Source organism: Oryzias latipes, chromosome 11, assembly GCF_002234675.1.
Source record: "Oryzias latipes chromosome 11, ASM223467v1".
In the NCBI taxonomy this organism is placed as follows: Eukaryota; Metazoa; Chordata; class Actinopteri; order Beloniformes; family Adrianichthyidae; genus Oryzias; species Oryzias latipes.
The window spans coordinates 25270637-25297010 of NC_019869.2; the positions used below are offsets into that span (position 1 = coordinate 25270637).

The following is a 26374-nucleotide window of genomic DNA, read 5'->3' on the forward strand; positions in this document are numbered from 1 at the left end:
ACTCTAAAAGAGGCTTAAAATTAGACTGCAGGAGGTAACTGGAAGTGTTGTATGGAACTCCTATAGGATGCTTCAACTTTCTCCCACAATCTAACAACACGCTTCATAGGTTAGTGGGTTACTCCAAAGTGTCCCTAGGTGTGCATGTGTGAGTGTGACCTCGAAAAGGATAAAGAGGGTTAGGAAAAAGGATGGAATTATTGTTTTTAAATGTTAAAAACATCCTTCTGTTTAAAAACATCACCTTCAAAAATCAAACCTTCATTCTGAAGGTGATAAAATGTGTTTTTTATTTAGAAATGAAGATTTTTGTTAAAAAAGAAAGCAAATGTTAAATTCAGACAGTGTCAAACACCAACAGTTTTCCCATTGAAAACTGCTGCAGAAGCAGAATTATACCCTATTTTTTGGGGTAAAAAAGTTTATGATGTTCAACATGTGTGAACATGGATCCTACTGGAGACGATGTTCAGGTTGGAAGGAGCTGAGGAAGCATGAACTGGACCACAAACACTACTAGAGGCCAGCTAATCCTCGGTCAAGTTTACATCAATTTATCCCCGAAATTGAAATTGTTATTAAAGTAAAAAAAAAACAAGATGAACATTAAAATAAACGCAAATGAATTGATTTAAACTCTAAATGTTATTCCGTGCTTAAAGAATTTGCTTTTTATTCTTTCAATCCCCTGCAGACTTGCACGCGCACAGAGAGGCGGCACGACTCTGGCGCGCGCACGGGACTTGATTGGCAAGCAGCCACGTCTAATCGGGTCAAAAAGGCCCGCCCTGAAGCGTGGAGCGGGCCAATGGCGGCGCGGCGGAGGCGGCGCTTGAGGGTGGGCAGCGGCAGCGGTTCATTCATGTTCAGAGAGAAAGGTGCGCTCCTCCGCTGCTCTGCAGCAGAATCCCTCCGCCTCCTCCTCAGCCGCGCCGCCGCTCCTTCAGTCACACAGGTGAGTGGACGTCTCTTTGTTTGCGTCGCGCGCGCCCTGCGCTCATCTTCACCCGTGGCTCACAGAAACAGTCCAAATGAGTTTTTTGTTTACCTGAGACAAGCAGAAGGTCATCCTCTGCTGAAAGCTCTGAAGCAGGAAGTGCAGGGCTGTGACTCAGGTCTGTGTGGATCCTGTTGATCAGATCTGCTTGCTGAAGGACTCTTTCACCAGAAGAATGTAGAGAACTGTCTGCTGCAGTGAGCAAAGCCACGGCGGGAAATGCGGGAACTACAGCTTGCAGATCATGGCTCTCCCTCTGAGCTCAGAGAGCAGCAGTGATGCAGAAGAGCTGGAGTGAAAGTCGGCTGGAGCTGTCCTGCCTGTGCAGATCATCAGGAAACATCCAAACATGGACATGAACACAGACTTTTAGCTTCTTCCCCAGTGAGATGCGAGGAGAACATCCTCTGATGATTAGAACCACCTTTGTGTTTAAATGCCTGCAGAATTTGATGCAACTTTATTATTCATAACATACCAGTGTGTCCATCTTCCGCATGAGTGTGTATGTGAGTGTTCTGGCTTATGGGTAGACGTCATCATGTTGCTGTGGATTTTTTTTTTCATCAGATCAGCCAATATTTACAATATCAATTCTTCTTCTTTTTCTTCTTTGTAATAAAACACCAGTTCAAATAAAGTAGAAATTCCTCTTCAGGATTTACAAAAAAACAAAAACAAATCAGTACCAGAAGGCAGCTCCGCTTTAATCACACTAAATTCAATTCACGTTAAATGAATTTAACCTCTTCAGACCCAAGGCTTTGTTTGATATGCTTTAAAAAAAATTGTAGTCACAGGGCCCCAGGTAATTGGAATTAACTACAGTGAAAATAAATCCAGTATGTGATGTTCCTTGAATGTAGACACCAGGTCTCAAGAGGTTAATTCAACTGGATAACAAAAATCAAAAAGTGAGCAGCTTCTTTTATCCAGAATGCTTTTAGCCAGTGAATAAGACACAGAAAAGTGCACACAACAGTGTGGCACCTTAGAGTTCAGTGTAGCGGCTGCTCCATGATGGAGGAACTCTGTTTATGTCCTGTTTGAACAACCCAGTCTCATCCTAAAATGTGTAGTGGGTTGGTTTGAAACAGAGTCTGGAAAAAAAGAGCGCAGTTTCTACTCTGTCCTTGTTCAGATCAGCTGGTGAGGTGGGGGAGGCGGAGTCTCCCCTGCTCTCAGAATGGGTTTCTTAAATCATGGTAGCAAAGGACTGAAATATATTTATAGTAAGTAGCTCAGAAACCTTTGTGTAAACAGTTAATGAAAAAATACTCCTTTGCCTTGTAGTGGTACAGCTCAACTCGTAGATTGTAAAACTCCTATATTGATGATATTTATAGTAATAATAAACCTTTCTACTGTCTGCACCACGGGGTACAGTCCAACGGGTTCAGTCTTTTCTTTATCCGTGGAGCGGCGACCTCTGAAATCTCTGAGCCAGAGAATACTCTTGGAGTGTTTTTGGAGACTTCTGTGAGGCTGATATAGAGCGCAAAAACTGATGAGGTCCTCCATTGGTGGACTGGAGCCCTTATCTCCAGTTCTGTTCAAATCTTCGTTTCCAGCCTCTTAACCAAAACTCAAAGCCAACAAAACCGTTGACTTTGATCTGGTTTGATCCCGTCTGCTTTATACAGGTCTTTCCAATCAAATTCTCATAAAAATAAGTCCAGACCCCAAAGTCTTTTCCAATACAGAGTCGTCTCCCGTTCAAATTTTTCTCAGAGGTCTAAGGAAAGGTTGTGGCTTAAGTGCCAACTGCATTATTGTGGCCTATAGGGCAGATTTCCTTTCCTGCTTGTCTCATGGCACAGACAGGCCTGGGTAAATGAATTGCTGATGCCAGCTGATGGGGGCTGCTCCTCCTTTTTGTTCTTTCACACATGACAGTTGGTCACAGCGTCCTCCGCTTTCACAGGTAGAGCTGAAAGGTGTGACCCAGGGAGACACTAAACCCTGCACAGTGACTGGTGGGGTTCCTCAGAGGTCAGTTCCTGGACCCACTCTGCTCACTGTCTAAGTGTTCCTCTTGGGCGTGGAAACTCCTTCCATCGCAATACTGATGGTACTCACACTAGAGCTGCCCACAGCTCTGTCAGCGTGCCTGGAGAACTAAAGGCATAACAATGACAAGACCCAGGTTATGCTCAATGGCACTTCGTCCAGACTCCCTTTTTAGACCTCCTCTAAAAAGGGAATTCAATGTCTGACCACGTCATTTCTTGAACAGTTAGAAACAAGGTAAAAAAAACAACAACAACCACTGGCATTTAAGCATCATCACATCATCTCAAAGTCTTTTTTTATCATTTAAGACATGTTTATAAACTCCGCCCCACCTTTCTTCTGCAACAGTAGGAAGCTAACCCACGCCTGTGTCTCCTCAAGACTGGACTTTTGCAAAGCCTTTCTTGTTGGATCTTCTGGGAGGAGGATCCAAGAGTTTCACCACATCCAGAACAATGCTACCAGAATTCTGAGGAAACTAAGATAATCTGATTACTGACTAGATACTGTCTTTTTCCCAGAATACCTTTCTCCATCTCCAACCATCTTTTTCTGATTTATTGAGAAATCCAAGTATTGTGTTAAAGTATTTTTAAGCTTTTCTACATTTTCCCGAGTACTGTATAATATTCTGGAACATATAAATGAAGAGCATCAGTCACAGCAGGTTACTGGCTTCAGTACAACACACCTCTGAGGTCATACTTGTTGACGATGAGGAACATATTATAAAGCTAAACTATATATATTTTTTTTAATTCTCCTGTGTTTCCTTTTGTTAATCTGTCATATCTAACTCAAGTCTAAGTATGTGTGACTGTTCTTACAACTCACCAATATTTCAATTTGAAGATATTTCACAGGAACACTGGAGAGATTTATTAAACAGAAGGAAGTGAATAATAATGTATAATCTGACAGAAAAAATCCTTTGGAGATTAGGCGTTGGAACACCATCTTGCACGCTCAGCCTCTGGTGCAGAACCAGTCCAGACGCTGAGGACGGTCATGTAACTAATGAAGCCTTCCAGGGGCAGAATGAGGTGGAGAATGGGCTGGAGGGGGGTTTGTGTAATTGCCTGGAAGGTGGACGGAGACACAGGCATCTTTTTTTTTTTCTGCCTGGGTGCTCAGGGAAAGGTCCGGTCTGTAATCTGTGCTTCCGGCTCTGATCCTGCAGAGGAAGTCTCAGAGGTGGAGCATGAAAGGGTGAGGCGGAACAGTGAAACATCTGAGTGGTGCAGCAGAGACATGGTGCTGCTGCAGTCTTCTGTTATAAGATGGTTGGTTTAACTGTTTATTGACAATCACGAGCCTGTTTTACTGATTTATTTTCATGGTGCAAGTACTACTGCAGGAGACATTTACAGAGGAAAACACACTTCTAACCGCAGATATTCTCTATGAAGCTATCACGGTTCATAATCAAAATCTGTGTTTGAAAGAGGAATCATGAGACTGTCATGTCCGTGCACATGAGCACGTGCGTTTGCCTGCTGTACTGCGTGATCAGAGACATCAAAGAGATGGAAGTTGATCAATAAAGTTTTCCGGTGCTGCAGCACACAGACATACAGTAAAGTCCATCTGATCCACTTGCTGACCCCACAGATTTGCACCATTTTGACATTTCACACCAACCGTCTCCAACTGTGAGTGCATGCACTAGTAGCGACAGTCCAGTGTGAGCACCATGCACTAAATCCACTTTCAAAAACCCATTCAGTGCATTCCTGGAGCGTGCCACACATGCCCGGTGTGTGGAACTAGAGTGGGTTCACCATGAGAGAGGGAGCTAAGAGACTGATTCCAGCTGTCCATAATGGCACTGTGAAAGTGTCTGGTGATGAAATAGAAAGGAGGGGGAAACGGACTGTGATTGGCTGGAAAAAGGCAGGCTTTGTTTGCTATTGGACCAAAGCAGTGGGAAAGCAAGGACTGATATGTCAGTGTGGGGACTAAAGTGGAAGCAGCTCAAGCGCTTCTGATGTGAAGGAAACTAAACTTCCTTATCCAGATAGCATCAAGGCTTTACAAAATACATGTCATTTAATTCAACTCTGATCTTCTATACATTTCAAGTGCAGTAATAAGCCAAATATGTTTAATCAGAGCAATGCAAACCTTAGAGAAAAACTGGACTGCTCCACGTTTCACCCACTACATGTTTTTTTTTATTTTATTAATGACTGTCAGGTGGTAATAACTGAGCTATGGTGTATCATGAAATGACCTGCAACTTTTATTTGTTTTATTTAACGTTTCAATTGTTGTTTCTAGAGGAACAAGTTGGGTGATAAAAGTTTAATTAAAATAATTATCAATTTATTTTTGAGTTTTTATGTTGTCATCCATTTATTTGACAGGGACAATAAAAAGTATCTCTGCATATGTACCAGAGTTAGCCAAAAGCCCATTTTAGCTGTAGTCCCTGGACGGGTGGCAATGTATTTAATGTATGTGATTACAATGGTAATATATTTTTTGCAGAGGTTTATCACACAAACAATCTGATATTGCCTCATGAACAAATGGCATTGGTTTATTATTAATATTATCTTCCACATTCCATTGTTATGGTATGTATGGAAAATCCTGTTAACAGCCCAGCTGGATTTTTTCTTTAATCAAAGCTAATCTTCACAGTCTGTTCAGATGTACCGGTAATAATTGATACTTGCAGTTAAGATGAAGTTACAACGGACGTGAGGGATTGAAGACCCAAAGACTTTTCTGTTTCTGGCACTCAGTGAAGCTGGAAAGACCATTAGATCCTCCTATTAGGGGGGGATGACAGATTTGTGTGCAGCAACAGGATGCAGTATCATGAAATTGTGTTTGTCTGCTTTTGTGTGTGTATGTATGCCTGCATGTGTTATTATTATTGTGTGTGTGTGCATGCATGTGTGTGTGGCTTAGATAAGCTGCTGCATGCAGCCCGTCTGCTTCTACGTCTGATTAATTCATTCATTGCTGTCATATGTTTTATTCAGTGAAACAGATGATGTAATATACTGATGATGAGGATGTCAGAAAATGATGAAGAGCCTTTTCCATTGTGATCAGCATTAAAGGAAGTGAATAAACTGCAGAACATTTATAGAAGACACAGCAGTGTGTCTGAAAATGGGTGGTGTGTCTCTCACACAACCTATTACCTGCTCACAGATGTTTACTTTTGGCTACTTTTGTTGTTAAGTGGAGTCGTTTGAACCTGTTTTAGCAGTTCTGCTTATGCATTGTTCTAGAGCAGGCAGCACTTTTTGTTTTATTCTCTGAGGTGTTCTATTTGTTGTCCTTTTTATCTCTTTCAAAATGTAGATTTTTGTGGTTCTACTTCTGCAGGAATTATAATAAAGTAGTGTCCATGGTTGGAACAACAAAAATGGAGTCGGTGTCAGCTCCAAATTTCACCTTCTGTTTTTTTTAGTGTTCTAGAAAGTTCATTATGAGAAAATACCTCTTGAATGACTGATTAGGATGTCATGTGACTGAGAACCAGTAATTAAGACAAAGACTAGGGCATGCCATAGGAACTTGCCTTCCTGTACTGGTAGTGCATCTCTCTCTGATTTTGAATCAAGCATCTCCACTGGGACCTAATGCATCCGAGGCAATGTTGTGCATGTTAGCAGGTTTCTGACTTTGTTTCTGGTGTGTTAGTGTCCACATTTAACACGTCATGCAGGTGTGTTACAATTAGCGCCGCACTCAAACATGAGTCACCCAGACGTCAGTGCAACAACTGCATCATTCAATTAAATACTGAGGTTTGAGATCTGGCAGATAAAGGCCAGCCGAGCCTTTGAGTCATCAGAGCACACTCATTTTGTTGTTTTGTCCCCTGCGCCTCTCTCCTGGCTTTGACACGCTGCCTGGTCTTAAATTAGCATTTGAACTGCGCTGAGGTGAGCTGTGTTTCTATAGCGATGTATCCTTCCTGCGTCTGTCTCCAGAGAGATGTTTGTAGATGAAGAGGATATGAAGGCCGTGCTGACGAGAGGAAACACCTCGACACAAACACTGCCATCACTCAGTGCTTTTTCTCTCTGCACGCTTGGCTGGAAGGGACAATGCAGTAGCTATTGCCTTTTTGCAAATGTAAATATGAAAACAATTCTGCACTTTTCTCCTGATCATACAATAGGCTAAAATGTGACATGACTGCAGTTTTAATGACATTTCTACTTGGTTTTCCTAGTTTTTATTTTCCCTTAAATCTGCTAAAAGTTATCAAACTTACATGAATACAACTTGAAAACCAAGCTCCTCCTTTCATCAGTCTGTCCATAGCTGTATCTGTAACACATATTGTTGCTGTATTTGTATAAGCATTTTGTTCAGGTAGAAAGGCATCACAGTGTTTCGGTCACTGAGGATGTATTCAGACTGGAAAAATCTGTCGGTTCAGAGTGAGTCCACTTCCAAATCCTGAACCTTGCATTTGGTCTGTATTCAGACTGCCTTTCAACCGGGCATTTCTGTTTGAACCTAAGCCTGTAAACAAAAGCATGTGACTAAAGATCTATTTTGTCATTGGCCAGGAATTACAAGGCAAAGGAACTAGAGAAAAGTATTAGAATTCCTGCACTTTGCAGTTCTTGTCATAATATTTCAGATATTCAAACTTCACTGTATATTTCGCTGATTAAATTTGAACGTCTGCACCACTTTTTACGTTGGTGCGGTGGAGACATGCTGTAAGGCGGTTACTGAGGAGAAAACGGCTAAGAAGGTACGCTGATAAATGTTGACGACATATAGATTGTCCGTGAAACAGTGTTAGAAGAATTTTGAATCACGCAAAAAAATGTTTTGATGAGCCTGCATTCATCCGACAACATTTCAATAAGTTGCTGTGTCCCATCGTCATGGTTGCTACCTTCATACTTTGTTTACATCCTGTCTGGTTCAGTTGTTCTGCTCTGAGCACAGAGCCCTGAGGAAACCCGGAGCGAACCGAAGCTCAGTCCAATTGGAAATTTTTTAGAGCAATCTGCTCAATCAGGTAATGAGGGTTAATATTGCAGGCTGAGTTTTCCCTTTAAAGATCACAGACAAACCTGTGAGGGTGAAGTTTATGACAGCATTGCATCTCCCAGGAAAGATGAGTTTGTGTTATCAGTCATGGTCATAACAGAGGATAAACTTTCACATATCTTTTTACAAATAGATGCGTCAACACAAATAAAGATATGCAAAAAAAAAAGTTTTTTTTTTTTTTTTTAATTCCAAAACTTTTGCCTAACAATCTGTCCTTCAGAAACACCTAGAATAAATTCTGCTGCTTCTTCTCAAATATTTTATCTTTTTTGCTCTGTCTGTATTTAAGATTTCATCTTCTAATGGCTGCATTTTGTTTCAAATAGGTTTTATTTGTTCTTGCTACCTTTCACATCTCCCTGCAGTTTTCACCTTTAGTAATCTACCTTTAAAACTAGTCTGGCTTTACACCTTGACAGACATCAGAATGGACATTCACTTCATGTTCTTCATATACTTGGACTTAAAATTCAAAGGTTCAGTTGTAGTTTGGAATTTGTGCTATTGTTGCATTTTGTGAAGACCTTCTTGCACTGACTTTGCATCAACTAATGAATAAATATTCTATAATAAGAGTAAATCACTATAAAAAAAGAGCTTTCTCCAGTCTTACTCTGAATAATTAACATCACACCAGACTGGAATTGAAATGACCAAAAGAATCACAATTTAGTTACCAAACAGAGTCAAAATCTATGAGCATTGTAATGCAAGTTACTCACAAACTTTAATTTAGATTACTTGTTACTGTTAGATGAAACATTCATGACTTTTAAAATCATGAGAATAATCTTTTTCTCTATACGAATAAAAGCTCAAGTGGTCCCATTTTTTGTCATATTAGTTGTAGTTTTATGGACAGAATAATGTTTTTAATTAAGGTTTATGGAGTAAAAACATGTCCTAACATCGGTATTTTGTTGTTGTTTTGGTCTGTATTGACATGTTTGTTGTCTAATAATGTTGGACAAAGAAAAACATGAATTAGCGAAGCAAAATCTCCAGTTAGCGCTTGGATTGTTTGGATTGGCTAAAGGCCATTTCTGCTGGATGGTGTTTTGGCAGAAAAAAATACCAACAAGCCTTTCTGTTTCTAATGTTTCGCATTCTTACTTTAATCGCTTTAATGCTGTAAAAATCACAAATGCAGACTGTGCGCAGTTTGGATTAGCTTTCCCCCTCACACACACATACACACACACCTGCACACATGCACACACAGGCACACACACACACTTAAAGTTTAATAATAATAATAATAATAATAATACATTTTATTTATAAGGCGCCTTTCTGGGCACTCAAGGTCGCCGCACAGCATGTATACAGTATAAAATACAATAAACACTTAAAACAACAACAACAATTTAAATAAATACAAAATTAAATAAAAAAATATAAAAACGTGAAAAGGTTAATGTTTAAGTGAATAGGCCATTTGGAAAAGATGAGTTTTTAGCTTTGATTTGAAATGTGGCAGTGTGTCAGTGTTGCGGAGGTCAGGGGGGAGTGAGTTCCAAAGCTGGGGAGCAGAGCAACTGAATGCCCGGCTCCCCATGGTGACAAGACGGGCGTAAGGGACAGAAAACTGGTTAGAAGAAGAGGAGCGGAGGGAGCGAGCAGGTATGGAGACATGAAGGAGGTCAGAGAGATATGGAGGTGCAAGGTTGTGAAAGGCTTTGAATGTGTAGAGCAAGATTTTGTATTGAATGCGGAATGGGATGGGTAGCCAGTGAAGCTGTTTACAACACAGTAGTGGATTGTAGGGCTGGTGTTTGACTAGTATCCCATTGATTGTTCCCCTATCACATCCGTTGTACTTTTTCCATCCTTTACAAAGGTTACCATGTTCATTCATCGTCACCGGCTCTTTCTGCTCTCATTGTTGCTCCGGTTCCAAACCATTCACAGCTCATGGGAGCAAATCTTTTCATGACTCCCCCTTATCACAGCAGTTATGATCAACACACACAAAATAGAACTTCTAGTTTAATTTCATTTCTTCAAACCATGGTAGTCTTTGAAGTATAATACTATATCAGTATTGAATTGCGGGCAAGTTTTAAAGTTGTTTCTTGCTGTTTAGTACATCATAGATGGTGCATTTGTAGAATATCATCACATAATATTAGTCTACATCAATCTTTACCAAACAAAGTACAGCAGGGATTCCTAAAGCCTGGGCTGTGGACCAGGACCAGTCCAAACGGTACTGGACCGCATGGAAAGAATAACATTATTTGATCCATGTACGTCTTTGTTTTCCTCGTCTGAGCTGGAATCTGTCTGCATCAAAACTGTACAGATGGATAGCTCCAATATTTTATGCCGTTTATGTTTCAACGTTAATGTTATGTTGGTGTTGTGAGGGTCTGTGAGCTAGTGTGATAGAATATAAACAAAGACATGATGGGATATCAGCAGAGGTTTGCTTCAGCAGTGGCCCCTCCCACAACTTAGAGGTGAATTTCTAACAAACGCTGCCGCTCTACAGAAACTGTCCTACAAAGCAACACAGCTATTTGGACTTTGCCTAAAACCAGCAGAATCATAATTAAAAGACCACTGGGAACGTTTGAAAATAGATCAACGGATGATCACAGTGGGACTTCAGAAAAATCATACACCAACTTTAGCCTGCTGGTTAAAAGGCCAAAGAAAATATTTTCTGATATTAATGCGGTTTGTGGTGCAAAAAAAGTAGAGAGCCTCTGAGTTTGGATATTAATTAATGTTTAGCAAGAAGTTTTTGCATAGGAGTCTGTGTTATGCTTCAGAGATATCTGGACCAAATCCATCTGCAAAGAATAAAGAATAAAGATTTATTTCTTTTTTTTTTTCATCTTCTTTTACCGTTTATCCCCTTACGGGGTCACAGGGTTGCCGGAGCCTATCCCGCCCACTTGGGCGTAGGCAAGGGATGCCCTGGACTGGTCGCCAGTCTGTCGCAGGGTAGAATATCCTCAATCACACATCCATTCACTCTCACACTCACACCTATGGACAATTTAGAGTTGCCAATCATCCTATGAAGCATGTTTTTGGACGGTGGGAGGAAGCCGGAGATGCCGGAGAAAACCCACCCATGCACGGGGAGAACATCTAAACTCCACACATAAAGGTCCCCTGTTGATGTGTTTTTCAGGTCCCCCAGCCGGGACTTGAACCGGGGGCCTTCTTGCTGTGAGGCAAGAGCGCTAACCACTGCGCCACCGTGCAGCCCAAGATTTATTTCTGTTGCAGAAAAATGTTCATGAATTAAGTCCATAATTGTTGACCGTCAGGTTCTGGGCTGATGACCTTTTGAGTTCTTTATTCAATGCTTTTTTTGGAATTAGAAAACTTGTTTTTTGCTTTTGTGTAGTTTTTTTAGTTAGCTCATTTTATGGAAGTTTATTTATTTCTTTTTTAATTAGACAGTGAAACTCTTAAAAAAGGACTCCAAAAAGCACCAAACTACACTCTTAATTCAGCAGGTAGACTTGCTTTACAATTAAAATCCAGTGCATCTATTGAATGTGACAGTTCTTGTTTATTTTATCAGTGCAAAGGTCATGTGTTAGCTTATAAAGTGCTGGCCATGCAGATCTTTGTTTCAGTATTGATCTATTGGTCAAAAGTAACAGATTATTTTCCAAAAACAAACATCTATGACAACAGCAGACCTTTGGGGTTTGTTTCTGTCTCCATGATTAAAGTTTAAAGGAATGAGTTGATTTGTGGGCTCTGCAGCGCCGTCTGGCTTATCCTAACAAAATGCCGTTTGGCTGAACTAAGCTCATAGAGGTCATCCACACAGGAATTAAGCGGGTGGTGTTTCTGAGTAATGAGCCATTTCAGGGCCATAAAACATAAAACTGCAGAGATGACCCCTCTGTGGGTTACAGAGGGGGAATGACGTCATTCACTGTCTCTGTGGTTTTTATATCTGCTATTTCAAATCTGTTTATGGTTCAATACAAATTGACAACATTACATTTAGACAATAAAACTGCTGTTTTCTGTATTTCAGGTACAAACTTGAAATAGAACCTTTACAATATAGTTAATTTGAAACCTGAAATTGTTTTTGACTATTTATCATAGAAATAAGCAAAATGAAGAAAATTAAAAGGTTAAATAATACAGTATTTCAATCAGAATGCTATTATTCTGTATAAAGTAGTTGTTAATTTGGGGCTACCCAGCATCTGTTTGTTTCTTCAAACTTGAACAGCTGCAGTTCTTCACCATCAGGGATCTTCTCTGAAAGCCTTCAGCTGGTACAAAATGCTGTTTCCTTGAAAACTGGGGAGATTGACCATATTTCACCAAGTTTAGCTTCTTTTCTTTGGATGTCTGTTAAAAAGCATAATGATAATTTAAAAACTTTTTCCAACACTTAACGTTTTAAGAGAAGAAGCTCCATCTTTATCTTCTGGGGGTTAAACTTCCATTAAAAAAAGAGAACATTGTTCTCAATCTACAGAATGCTAGTCTTTCCTCAAATTCCAGAACTAAATAGGTTGGTGTATCAGGGTCGCCTTGTGGAATCAGCTTCCTAATTTCAAAAAAGGGAGGCAAACACCAGATCAGACACTTCAAGGCTAAACTTAGAATCTAAAGTTCAAGCCTTAGTCCCAACCACTGACTATTATAGAACTAAAGCGATCTGGTGTGATGTGACCCATAGAAGATGCCTTACTTCCTGCTCCAGTGAAATGAAGCCAATTCAGACGCCATTTTTCACCAATACGGACGCCATGTTGGAGTCAGATGACAGTGATTGCCAAGTCGGTCTGAGTCAACTATTCAATGGCAATTATTGTTGCCAGTCAATAGTAAACTTGGTGGAAGACGGGTAACGCTTTCTTTTACAGGACAGTACTTGGAGTGTACCTAAGTGGTATTTACATGGTACTTATTGTGTAACTACTAGGTACTTTCAAGGTGTTTATATGGTACTTTTTATGGGACTTACTGGGTACTGACATGGTACTTTTTGTGTCTACTCGGTACTTACATGGTACTTGCTGTGTATTTATGTGGAACTTTTTGGTTCATACTTATGTGGCACATACTGGGTATTTATAATATACTTACTGGGTACTTACTGGGTATTTACATGTTGTGCAAAGGTGTTTGTGGTACTTACCACATGTAAGAACAAGGTAAGTACAAATAAAGTACTTTGACCTTTAGGTCTGCACTCGCTGTATGTTTCATGGTATTTACCATGAATTTACCACATAAACTACCCCTTAAGTACAATGAAACTGGACCAGAAAAGAAATTCAGCGCTATTTCCACTCAACTACATGGTACTTTCAGTACTAAATACTGTGTATGTTCACTTGAATATTACTTGGTACTTCACCTTTACCAACAAGTTAGCATTGTCTCATTTGGTAAGGTCAGAAGACCAAGTGTGTATGTACACTGTACGGGAAGATAACACGTGAACATATCCAGCATTTACTACTGAAAGTACCATTCATAGAGTGGGAATAGGGCTGACTTTCTTTTACAGTCCAGTTTCATTGTACTTAAGGGGTAAGTACCAAGTAATATTCAAGTGAACATACCCAGTACCATGTAAATACCCTGAAAGTACCAAGTAGTTACACAATAAGTACCATGTAAATACCACTTAAGTACACTGTAAGTACTGTACTGTAAAAGAAAGCGTTACCAAAACGAGCTCGGGAGAATCTGTCAGCCAATCACTTTGAACGTTTGAGGTTAAGGCCAGCGCTGTTACTGAGGCATCTGATTGGCCAATTTATGACTTGAATAAGCTCTCTCAGCTCTTCTTTTTGCTGATTACCTGTATCAGGTGTGTTCAGTCACTCAGAATGAAGCAACTTGAGGCAGCTCTTATCCATGAATGTATGTCACTGCATTAGAGACTAATGTTTGTGTCTCATATCACCCAATAAATGTTCTGGTGGTTCTGCGTTTGTCTCTTTCCTGATTGTTTCAGTCATCAATGAATCTCTTGTCTTAACAGACATCACAGGGATTAGTCATTTTCTGATCTTTTTCCTGTTTCCTTGTTGTTCCAGTATGTGTCATATGTCTTACAGCAGACGGTGTGTTTTTGTGCGTGTCTTCATCTTCCATGTCAAAGATACAGGAGATTTCTGTGCCTTGTTTAGAGAAGAAAACCGTTACCCGTTTTTATTTGGGTCTTTATATCATGTGAATATGTATGTTTTAAAACAGAGCTATGAGCATTTGTGTGTTCCCATACTTTCTATTGTCTGCACAGACTTTGGCTGTTCAGTCATTACAGTTGATTTTAGTGTGGATGATGTCAAAGAGCCCTTTGATTCTTGTTTAAAATAATATTGGACAGGATAAACTCTTTGTTTGTTTCACTCATCTTTGCTCTGCTTTGGCCATTCGCTTCAATTAACACTTGAAATTGTTTCTAAATTCAACATTATTCTTGTTATCAATGTTTATATTTGGTTTCTATGTCCTTTTGATGTGTAAAACTTGCTGCAGAAACCATAAACACAGAAACCTCTCTGGTTATTTCAGCAAAGATGGACTGTTTCTGTTACCATGGTTACCAAACACTTTGACACTTGGTGTGATTTGAGTTGAGCTGAGACTTTATGATCAAAAACATGGCTTGGGCTGCCTGACTACAGGCAAGTCTGCTGATGAAAACTGACAAACCTGTTCTTTCAAAAATCTTTATGTTTAATATTGTTCCTATAAAGAGGAAAATGTTAAATCTGTATTTTTTGGCAAACCAGCAGAACTAAAACCATGTTCACATTTTCACAGCCTTAACTTGACAGCAGTATTTCTCTCCATGGCCCTGAAGAGGGCATTCTTCCTAATCGCTGCTGTTATTGTTCGTCTAGCTCTTTCTGACCAGTGGGATCTTCTGGTGTTCCTCTGTCTTCTTCTCCACAGAGGATGGGGAAACACAACAGCAAGCTGGCCCCAGAGGTCCTGGATGACCTGACAAAGAACACAGAGTTTAATGAGGCAGAGCTCAAACAGTGGTACAAAGGCTTCCTCAAAGACTGTCCCTCAGGCATTCTGAACCTGGAGGAGTTTCAGCAGCTCTACGTCAAGGTGAGCGTGTCCTGGGGGCCACACAGGGTGGCAGAGAACCAGAGGGAAACATCTCTGAGGTCTTTCACTGTCAAGTCTACTTTGGTTCCTTTGCATTCTAGATCACTGTCCTGCAAACTGTCCATCCACCATACTCCGTGTCCTAAATAAGATCATGGGTGTTGCTGGAGCTTATCCCAGCTGTTCTGGTGAAGGGCCTGGATAGCTTATCGGTTGATCACAGGGCCTCCTAATCTACAAACTAACACACTGAGAGCTTTCACAGGACTGATCCAGAGCTGGTTTCCTCTTATGGTCCTCCTAGTTTGGCAGCTCACCTGAAGTGAATTATGTTCTCAGCTGGATCAAACAAGAAAACTCTGGTCTTCTTGAGACCTAAGGTCTCTGTTCCCTTACAGATGAGCTCTAAAGCAGTTCACTTCAGTCACTTCAGTGTGAATACAAATGGACTTTCAAAAGATCAAAGAGAAGAAGAGAACCAAAGGCAGGGAATGATGTAAGCTCATATGAAATGATTTTCCAGAATAATTCCAGAGAAGGCAGATGAGACCCACCTCCAACTTCCATTTTAGAGCAGGGTGTCAGAATCCAGGCCTGGAGGGCCGGTGTCCAACCAGTTTTCCAACCAACCTGCCATTGAAGCTCCTTATTGGCTAAACACACCTGATCCAGGTAATCAGCAGCAAATAAGGCAGGATTTCTGAAAAACCAACAGGAGACCTGGAGTTTCTACAGACACACCCTCTAAGGCAAATTATAACCTGAGGTCATTAAGAAAGCTCTTGCCATTACCATGGATGGTCTTCAGAAATGAGAATTTACCTTATTTGACTTCAGTTTCTCCTGTTGAATGTATGAATTTGTTAAATCTCCATGTTGAAGTCAACCAACAGGGGACATCAGGGGGGTATTCCAGAAGGCAGGTTTAAACTCCCCCTCACTTTAACCCTGAACTTTGGCTGAAATCTGCCTGAACTTGCTTACTCTGGGTATGTCGGTTCCAAAAAACCGGATATGAGTTGGCGTAATTACACTCGACTTGGTAACCCTGGGTTAGTGCAAGGAAAGTACATAAAGACATTCTCAATGGATCGCCAATTTCCGGAGTCACCATGAAAATGTGTGGAAAACTAAAGAAAGCGCTATACTCCCTTGAGACGGAGTCAGAGATTTAATGACGGCACATGAAGATTATAATACCATCAAAAGACTAATACTGCTGCATCATCAGCAAAAGAAAGAGTTTCTGCTTGGAGAAAAATAACGGAAAAAGTAAAAGGTGGGACCTTGGACACTCTGTCCCCTACCCCATCCCTGGTAGGGGGTACTGGGCCCTTGGCAACGGTGGCCACGTCCCCTGGGTGCTGGTTTTCTGGGCCAGGCAGCCCTCTCTCCACGCAGGGAGAGGGATCCCTGAGATATCTGGCAAGGCCAAGAGCCGGGGATCATATCACACCTGAGCTGGGGGTGTCTGTGTCCCTGTGGTGTGGGTCCTGGTCCTTGCCCCTGAGTGCTGGGCCTCGCCAAATTTCCAACAGTGGCCGAATCTGGTCGGGCCAAGTTTAAAACACCCCTTGTGGGCCCCCTTTTCTCCTGGGTGCCCCCCTCCTGGGTGGGGATGGCTGGCCCCTGCCTTGCTCCTTTCTGGACCAGCCGTGGGCCAGGTGGGTGGCTGCCTGGAGCACGGAGCGGGTCTCCCTTGGGGGGTCCTGGCCCGTACCTGGGGTGGGGCGGGGGGATGCCCAGAACTCCTGAGTGGTGATGGGGTGCTCGTCCGGGGCTGTGGGCACTCTTCTCGGGTAGGGCCCGGCGTTGGGCCCTCCCGTGCGGCCTCCCGGCGCTCTCTGTCCCCCCCATGCCTCCCTGCTCTCTGGCTCTGGGGGCCTCGTGGCGGTCCTGCTGGCCCTGGCGTGGGTGGCGGATTGTTCTCTGCCTGCTGCCGAGTGGCGTTTGGGGGTTCTGGCTGCTGCTGCAGTGGGGGTCTTGGTGTGGGGATGGCTGGGCACTCTCCCTCCTTCTTTTTACATTCCATCATCCATTTTAGAAGAACATGAACACTCACTTGAGCACAGGTGTTAGCTCACCTTTGCACTAATATTTTGTGTGATTGAATGAAATACTTCACACTAGTTGGTTTGAAGGCATAAGTATGCGTGTGTGAACACTATCTGTTTTGTGTACATGTTGACATGTGGACATTTTTGCAGTTTGTGTGTGGACAGGCCCCACCCCTTCCAGATTTGTATTACATCTGAACCACACCGTAATGATAAACAACCAGAAACTTGTTGTCTTATGATGCTTCATGGTTTTACCCCCCCATAATCACCTTCCTATCCCCCCCTCTCTAATATCCCTCTCTCTTCTTCCCTCCTTTCCTTTTCCGTCCGGTCCAACACAAAGAATTTTGAAATACGATTATAATGAATAAAGTTTGGCCTTGATTACAAAAGGGGTTTATTCAGACATACCTCTGGTTTGTCAGAAGATTCATAACCCCTGTTGTTAAAGTAAAATATGTCCAACACAAGAAGCCTTCAGCTCTCATCTGTTTGCCCAGCTGTTGGACAGGACAAGTTAAAAAAAATTTTATTCAACCTAATTTCTTACGTCTATCCAACTCAATAATTGTTTATGCAACTCAAATTTACATATTTATCTTACTAAATGTCATATTACTTCAATTCAATTAAATGTTTTTCCATTATAATTTATTCTACTTCTTGAACTCTCATATGTCTAAGTTTGAGCCTGCAGATATTCTTATTTTATAATGAATGATTCAACATGGATTTGCAATATGAAAAATGTATTCAGCTATCATGACACTCACTTTAACTACAGTTCTTGCAATTCAGTGTACCACTAGAGGTGCTAAATAATCTCATCATCCTATTCCTCCCTCTCACTCATGGTGCAGAAAGAATTAAACATAACAGGGTAAAATAACTAGACAAAAAAACCCAGTAAAACAGCTGCAAATAAACATATTTAGACAAAAACCTACACTTGTACCCAAATCCGTCCAGACAGGCAAAGGGAATGGTATCCCACAATTCCTTGCGGTGCCGATCTAACAGCAGCACCAAAATTACACCTATTTAATTGAATTTATTTGAATGGAAGTAAAATAACTGATAACTACGTATTATTTCAAAAAACGGATTTATCTTGACTGAAGCAAATAATTAAGTTAGATCAATGTAAAAAAGTTTATCTTTCCAACATCCATACGTGGTCTTATCACCCTCTCACGGTGACTACAAATATTTTCACTGATGGAAAAATCCCAATCTTCCTATCCCAGCAGATATTTTTTGGGGGCGTTAAGTCAAATGTCTGGTATGGCTCGTCCATATGAGGGATGCTTGGTAGCCATCATCCTGGTAAAAACAACTTTTTCTGGAGCGGTTTTCCCCACAATTTTCTGAAACTTGTTCAGATTCATCTTGTCTTCCACACATAGGCTTTAGAAACTCTTCTGTGGTTTCATCACCCACCAACCTGCTTATTGGTGACATTTTCATGTGTTTTTGGGTTTGTACCTGGGCATATCTTTGAGCTTGGCCATCAATTTTTTATCCTAAATAGGGTAAAATCTCATCCACCCACAATGCACCCTGGTGTAGTCCAGTTTGACAACAGATGTTTTTCCATTTGCAGTTCTTTCCTTACGGTGATGCCTCCAAGTTCGCTCAGCACGCGTTCCGGACATTTGATAAGAACGGGGACGGGACGATCGACTTCAGGGAGTTCATCTGCGCCTTGTCCATCACCTCCAGGGGTAGCTTTGAGCAGAAACTGAACTGGGCTTTCAACATGTATGACCTGGATGGAGATGGAAAGATCACACGCATGGAGATGTTGGAGATCATTGAGGTGGGTGATGAATGCAAATGGTTGTAAAGCATAAGACTAAAACTCCAAATCTTTCCTTTTTCATATCTGCAGGCCATTTACAAGATGGTTGGCACGGTGATAATGATGCGTATGAATGAGGACGGGCTAACTCCTCAACAGCGCGTGGATAAGATCTTCTCCAAGATGGACAAAGATCACAACGATGAGATCTCCTTGGAGGAGTTCAAAGAGGCTGCCAAGTCTGACCCTTCCATCGTCCTGCTGCTTCAGTGTGACATGCAGAAGTAGGGAGGAAGGGGCGCAAACATGGGGAGGGAAGAGGAAGGGGATGGGGTAAACGCAAGGCTGAACAGAGGGAACAGAGAGAGCAGGGAGGGGTGCAGTCACAGGCAGCAACGACTGGAAGTGGGCCATGGTTGGAAGGACTCCTTATTGATGCCATTCTTTTTTCAAAACCCTGCTGTGGGTAGATGTTTTTAGCAAGATGGTAAACTAAAACCTTTATACTTCAGATAAAGCTGACCATCACTAACCTGCAGCTTACTGATGGTCAGCTTCTGGTAACGGCAGATTTTGGTTTATTTTTCAGCAGAAGCAAATAGAAAAGAAGTCCCACATTCCCTATAAAAGACATAAGAATGGCATTAAGCTGAACAACCATCCATCCAGACTTTCTACACTGCGGGATAATCTGTGACCCAAGCATTCTCTGTGCGCATTAGTGTGTTTGCATGAGGGTATGCATGTGTACCTGTGCGTCTGATTGTGTTTTTCTGGGTGTGGTTCTGTATGAGTTGGGTTGTGTCATACTCTGTGTGTGTGTTTGAGTGTGTGTAAGTGTGCAAACGTGTGTGTTGTTTGTGTATGTGTGTCGTTTGTATGAGTGCGTTTCAGTGTGCATGTGTGTCGCCTTTGTGTGTGTGTGTGTGCGCTTGCACATGTGTGTGTTTGCGTGTATTTGAAGAAACTGCTTCATAAAAATACAATAATTCTGCCAGAACCATTTATGATGAAAATTTGTGTCATAAAGTTTGGATTGTGGCTCAGATTTCCAACCTGTTGCAGGTGAGGAAAGTCTCAGACAGCTGCCTGCCGCATGCTGAGGTCCACCGCTGTGCTGCTTAGGGACTACAAGCCGTGGCTTTGTCCAAGTCATTAGGGAGCACTTTTGATCTGATTTAAGTCTTCCATGTGATGTAATCTAAGATTTACTCAGCAGCTGAGCAAACTTTGACATTTTCCCCTTTTGCATTTGTGACAAATGACAGATACTTAACTTCTATTCCCACATTTTGTGGCCAAACGCTGTGAGGTGAGTCAGCCAGGCTCTTTGCTGACTTTGTCCCTGAATTTAAAGGATAATGCATTCATATAATAGGGTGACTAAGTCAAGAACTTCATATATGAGGTCTATGCAAAGTAGATGGAAGCTGAGGTAAAAGTTGACCAACTGCAGGTTCAGTTCCTGCCTAACCCTATGCGTTAAAGTGTCCTTGGGCAAGGCACCAAACCCCACAGTGATCCCAGTGGCCTGGCATCACCTTGCATCAGTGAATAAATATGTGTGGATGGAGGAAAAGTATCCCAGAGTTTTACAGTCAGTTTAAAAACAACATTTTTTTTTAATTACGAGAAGAAAAGTCATAAATTAACGAGGAAAAAACATCAAAGTGTCTGTTTATCCGAGCCTGGCTTGAAGAGGAAAGATGTGGAGCATTTTGTGAAGTTTTATTTCCGGATTGGTTTCAAAAACACAGAAATTCTAAACCTTTTGGTTACTCAAAATCAGATTATCAGTCAGTGAAGCCGGCTTTCCGGCGTTCGGTGTCGACAAAGCAGAGTTTTATATGTAAAATAAGGAGCACAGAGGCACGTTTGGGTGTAGAGAACCAATACTTTATTTTCCTTTTCATTCACATACCCAGAAGTCCATTTGTAACCTTACAGCTTGAACCTGTCATGCACAGAAGACCAAAGCGGAATGTAAATAGTGTTACATACGTTTTTTTTTCTTGTAAATTTATGACTTTAATTCTCGTAATTGTACTTTTCTTTTTTTTTGGTGGCCATAAACTCCGTCGTAGAAAAGTGCTGCATACTTAAAACAAAATATACAGGAGGGAGTTCTGTTTTGGATTTTTCTAACGAAACGGAATGATTTACAAAATTCCTGCAGATGAGATGAGTAAAAATAAGTTATTCAGTTCAACCGAGTGAATCTATGAAGCACCAGAAAAAAAGGAGAAAACTGCAACAGAATTAGAAAAATGTAAATGTGTGGTTCCTCAAGCTAACAAACTCTGCTTGCGATTAAAACCTACAATGCTGATAAAGACTCTGGGGTCTTTGCAAAAAAAACCCTCCATAGCTTGAATTTTACAAAGCTGATGAAAGATAAACAAAACAGTAAAAACACTCACATACAGGCATAACACTAAAAAGATCATTTGAAACAGAAATAATCAGAGTGTTATTAAAGTTCCACTAACACAACAGAATTTCTGATAAATGCCAAACGTTGGCCTGTAATTCGCTGCGTTCTCAGGAAATGCTCGAGTCCTTTCTGCGCCCGCCTGTTCTCTTAGTTCTTCTGTAAATGTCACAGGAAGTGCTTTGATAAAAGCTGGAGGAACGCTGTTGAACTCCAATCAATGGGAAATAGAGCAAAAGGTCATGGAGGGGGGGTTAGATGATGTGTAAAACGGAAAGTAACCTATTTTTATGGCTTTAGTTCATGCTTAAACAGCCAGGTGACGTCCAGCTGGGTTTATGCTAAAGTCCCACTCCAATCATCTTTTAATCTATCTTTAAAGTGTTCCCAGTGGTCTTTTAATTATTATGATTAGGCTGTTTTAGTCAAAATGTAAAAAAAAATCTTTGTGGTTTTCTAGAAATTCCCTCCTGAGTTGTGGACGGGACTGCTGGTACGGAGCAACTCTGCCTTCATTTCCCATCATCCCTTTTTTTACACTCTCTTCTACTGGATCAAAGCTCCTCACACCTTCAACCTAACATTAGCGTTGCAACAAAAACGGTGATCAATATTGGAGCTATCCAGCAGTACAGTTGTGATCCAGATTCCAGCTCAGACAAATATAACAACAACGTTTGTCTGCAAGTGGATGATCAGAATGGAGCGAGCAGGGAGACTGGGGGCTGCCATAGTAACTGGACGTCACAGTTGTAATCTTTTCCAAATAGCAAATTTTCATCTCCTCCTGATTCACAACTATTTAATTAAAGAAATGATAAGAAACACACTTTTAATTTTATTTTCTTTATAAATAGAATTAGAAGAATGCCAGAGGAACATGTAAAAAACACCTGAACCGTGATTTTCATCAGTGGGGCTTTAACGTACTGCCAGCTTTACTGAAAAAACACAAAGAGTGTTGTGAGGGAGATTTTAGAAAACGAATAGATCGATTTCACTTCGGTTTCTGTGTTTATTTGCGTTTGTTTTTCAGATTATTTTTGTTCAGCAATTTGACAGAAAACATTTCAATTTCTGATAAAGTTTGCCTATAGAAAAGGTCACAGTTTACAGATCAAACTGAAGTCCAGTCCTAACTTGAAAACCACGACTGTTTAGCGTCTGCATTAGAATGAACAAAGTCCTCCTCAGATGCTGGGCAGTTACCTGAGACTTTTCACCACACCTGCAGTGCAGACTTTTCACTCGTTTAAACAGGAAGAGACGCTCTTATTTTGACAAGGCTTCCCTCCTGTCAGCGAGAGCCCTTATTTCATCCCAGCAGACGGTGAAGATTCTCCCTCTCTGAGGCGTCAGGAGCGATAACTTTATCATATATCTCCATGTACATTACAATGTAATCGTATTTATGAATATAAACAATATGATGTAAATGTACCACTAACTTAGATGAATTTCATAAAAAAAAACAGCTGTCGTGTGTGAGAGAGTGCGAGTAAAGGCCGTGTAAGTGTGTGTGTGTGTGTGTGTGTGACACTTCAAGTGTTTTGTATTTGTATTAAATGTGTAATAAGAGGTGTGTCAGTCTAGTTTTGACTTTGTAAGATTCTCACCTTGAGGCACTGAGTATTATTTCCTCTGTTTGCCGTCTCTGCTTTTGCATTCTGTGCTCTGCGGGAAAACACAATGTTTGTCTCCAACATGGAGCGCATTGATTTGCCAGCCTGGTGATCTCCACCCCTCATACATACATCCTGGGCTGCATGCAGGGCCTGACAGAATGATGTAACAGATAAACCCAGACCGATGTCGCAGTGCCACCCAGTGGACGGCAAAGATGCCACCGCGTCAAGCAGCTGGACCAGTTTTGATGAATATGAAAGGATTGGGCCTGCAGATCAAAGTCAGCAGCATTACACAACTCGCTTCTCGTCGTGTTTGATGTGTCTGGAATCTGAGGATTTCATAATGAAATGGTCTTATTTCTTTCATGCAGGTGAACACAAATGCTGCCCTCTGCTCACAAAACCAATGAAAGCCAGATCTTTGAAAATGTCATGGCCTAAAGAAATTTTGTTTTTAACTTAACAGCTCTGTTGAGGAAAACTGGGACTGATCAGAAAAAATCGTATTAAATTTTCTACTTTATGATGTTAATAAACCGTTTGATCCCACAGAGAAACAAAAATTAAGATGAATTACGGTAAATCTAAACAAAACAGCTGGAAAACTAGATGGTAGTAACGTAAGAAACAACTTAAAATTTGTTATTGAAGTGGTAAACTGATCACCGTGATACCATCATATCTGTCAAACTATTTATGATTAAACACTGACCATTTAGACTGCAACACATGTCTGTAATTAAGGAGTTTAGAAGTCCCTCATTATTATATGATTTAAATAACTGGTAGACATCCAGGTGATTCAGATGTAAAAAAGATATATATAATTTAAAACTTAGTATTTCTGTGAGCTTAAAGACCAGGATTGGTTAAGAATAATCCAAAATGGTTGCTACCAGAAAGAGATCCTTTAATGGTTTAAGGAGTCGACTTAACAACCTAGTAAATATATGGAATGTCAAACTAAAGATTTTACTGACTCATGGAGAAACCAGGATCTACAAAGACGGTCTTCAAAGCTCAATCTCTGCTGTGACTGCTTTACGCGGTCCTGACCTGAGCATCCTGCCCAAAACTCCCAGAGATCTGCAAGATTTTCCATATTTCTTAAGAAAGTTTTCTGGGCGGGAGGCAGCATTTAAGTGTTCTCTGTTAAAGAGATGGGGATTCAAAATCACAGAAGCAAGTTCTCTTTTCCTCCTGCCAGAAAAGATTTGGCTTGTTCAATTTGTGCAATTCTGACCAATACTTCAGTCCACTGTTATACAAGAACAGATTTGACAGGTTTGATAAATGTTTTTGTCACTTCTCAGTACTTCTAATAACTCTAGAAACCACCTTTTCAAACAACATTTCTTAATAATGTGTTTAAATATTGAAAATAATGCTATATATTTTTGTTGCCGCCTTCATCAGGTTTACTAAGCTTTTAGCCGAGTGTTAGTCATTGACTTTTGATCTTGACTAATCTTAGAAAACAGGATCGAGTATGAGTCATAAACACCATGTACAGGCCATTCTGTCTGGAGATTTAACACTTTTAGGTTTTTCCCTGGAATAAACCCAGAATCCTGCAGATGAAATAGTTTTCAGAAGTTTTAGAAAGTTTTGCTCCTGTTGACAGTGGTCTGAGCTCCTAGAGTTGTGTTTTTCAGTCACGGCGTTTGTGCACATGTCCACGCCGCTCTGCTTCCTGCAGTTCTCTTATTTGTTTGTTTGTTTGTTTTTATTGTGATTAATGGTGTAATTTCCCATTTGGCAGCAGAAAGCTTTGATTGGAGCCCTCTGGCTCACAAAGTGGTTCTACCTGAAGTGATCCATCCTGGTTAGCATCACATCCACAGAGCCTCTTCCAGTGCAGCTTTGCAGACTCCAGTGCTTGACGTTTCCACTTAGATGTTCAAATGACAGACAAACACATGTTTTTCTTTCTTTTTGCTTAAGCTACAAACAGACAGTTGCTGTGTGATTTCAATACAACACTTTTGTGTGTTGGGAATAATTTGTGCTCTTTTTGTGCAATATGAATCACATTGTTCACCGTTTTTCTTCATGTAAATTTCTTTTTGTCTGTTAGGCCATTTAGATTTTTTTATGTTTTAAATATTCTTACTCCTAGAACAAAGAAAATGTAATTATTTTTGGTACATAGAATTAAAGGAATAAATGTTTTCTTGTCCTGGTTCTCCTGCTTTCCCTCTAATCTGAACATGTTTCATCGCACTCTTCGGCATGACTCACCTTCAACGCTGCCGCAGTGATGTCACTCGTCCTGCTGTTGTCATGGATACCAGCCTGAAGCCATCAGGCAGACAGCACGTCTGCTACACCTTTCTCCACAAACCTTTTTAGTTGTGAGATTTAATGACGGTGGAAATTAATATTTCCTCCATGAAGTTTTGACTGATTTAGTTGACCTTAAATGGTTGACCCATAAAATGGAATTTTTGATTTAGGTCATTTTCCTTCATCATTCTTCCAGATAGCTCTGAAGCATTTCTGAACTTCTGTAAAATGAATTCAGTTTTTTCTTTTCTTCTCAATTTAGCATGTGTAATAAGAGGTGTGTCGGTCTAAATTTTTAATTTGAAAATGTCACTGCAGCATCTATTCTTAGCCTTCTCCTTTATTTAAGTTGTGTTGGCCAACTTCCCCACTTATTTTCCATTACTCTGTCCCCAGGCGTCCATCACAGATCAATGTAAATCTATTCAGTGTCTAACCACATCAGGCTCCAGCTCAGTGGAAAGCAAACAGAGCAGAGATGCACTCAGTGGAGCCAAGCAGAAGACAAGCTAAAGGTTCTTATTAATTCCACAGAAACACGTGTTGTTTCAGGGAATCACTGTAGAAACGAAGGGAAGCAGTTTGCAGATGAGCCACAGGGTGGAGCTGCAACCTCAACTAAGACAGGGATGTGTTGCTAGGCATCTTCTAAATTCCAAAACAGTAACAGAGCCCATCACGTTCGGCTGCCTGCTTTCTTCCTGCCTCCCCAGAAAAAGAAAAAGATGGTGGAGAGAGGAGAAAAAGGTAAAAACAGGAGTTCCCATGCAGAATGAAATCAATAAACAATAACAACTAAACTGATCACTTTGAGGACATTGATGAGGGCACTCATCAAAGGTAATTTTGCTTAACCCTTGTACTATCCTAGGCACTTTACCATTGGGAGTTGGGTCATCCAGACCCACTAGACAGTGCTCTGAACCTTTTTTCTTCAATGATTTGTGATCTTCACTGGTGTCCATGGATTACATGAAATCTTTCCACCTTTATCCACCTTTGAGAACACGTCAATGTAAGGGTGGGGTCATCTTGACCCCA

At 40.9% G+C, this 26374-nt stretch overlaps 1 protein-coding gene across 1 annotated transcript; it reads left to right on the forward strand.

Annotated features, from left to right (window-relative positions):
* The first annotated feature begins 853 nt into the window (after positions 1-853).
* LOC101172667 (hippocalcin-like protein 4) lies at positions 854-24316 on the forward strand. The gene is made up of 4 exons (XM_004074254.4): positions 854-955; positions 14963-15127; positions 18791-19006; positions 19079-24316. The coding sequence occupies exons 1-4, from the start codon at positions 863-865 to the stop codon at positions 19274-19276; spliced, it is 672 nt and encodes a 223-aa protein (XP_004074302.3). The 5' UTR covers positions 854-862; the 3' UTR covers positions 19277-24316.
* Positions 24317-26374: the final 2058 nt, after the last annotated feature.

Excerpts from the sequence above, each read along its gene's own strand:
- LOC101172667 (XM_004074254.4), top strand. The coding sequence starts at position 863 with ATGTTCAGAGAGAAAGGTGCGCTCCTCCGCTGCTCTGCAGCAGAATCC. Across the intron at positions 956-14,962 it reads CCGCTCCTTCAGTCACACAG|AGGATGGGGAAACACAACAG; the intron begins GTGAGTGGACGT and ends TCTTCTCCACAG. Across the intron at positions 19,007-19,078 it reads AGATGTTGGAGATCATTGAG|GCCATTTACAAGATGGTTGG; the intron begins GTGGGTGATGAA and ends TCATATCTGCAG.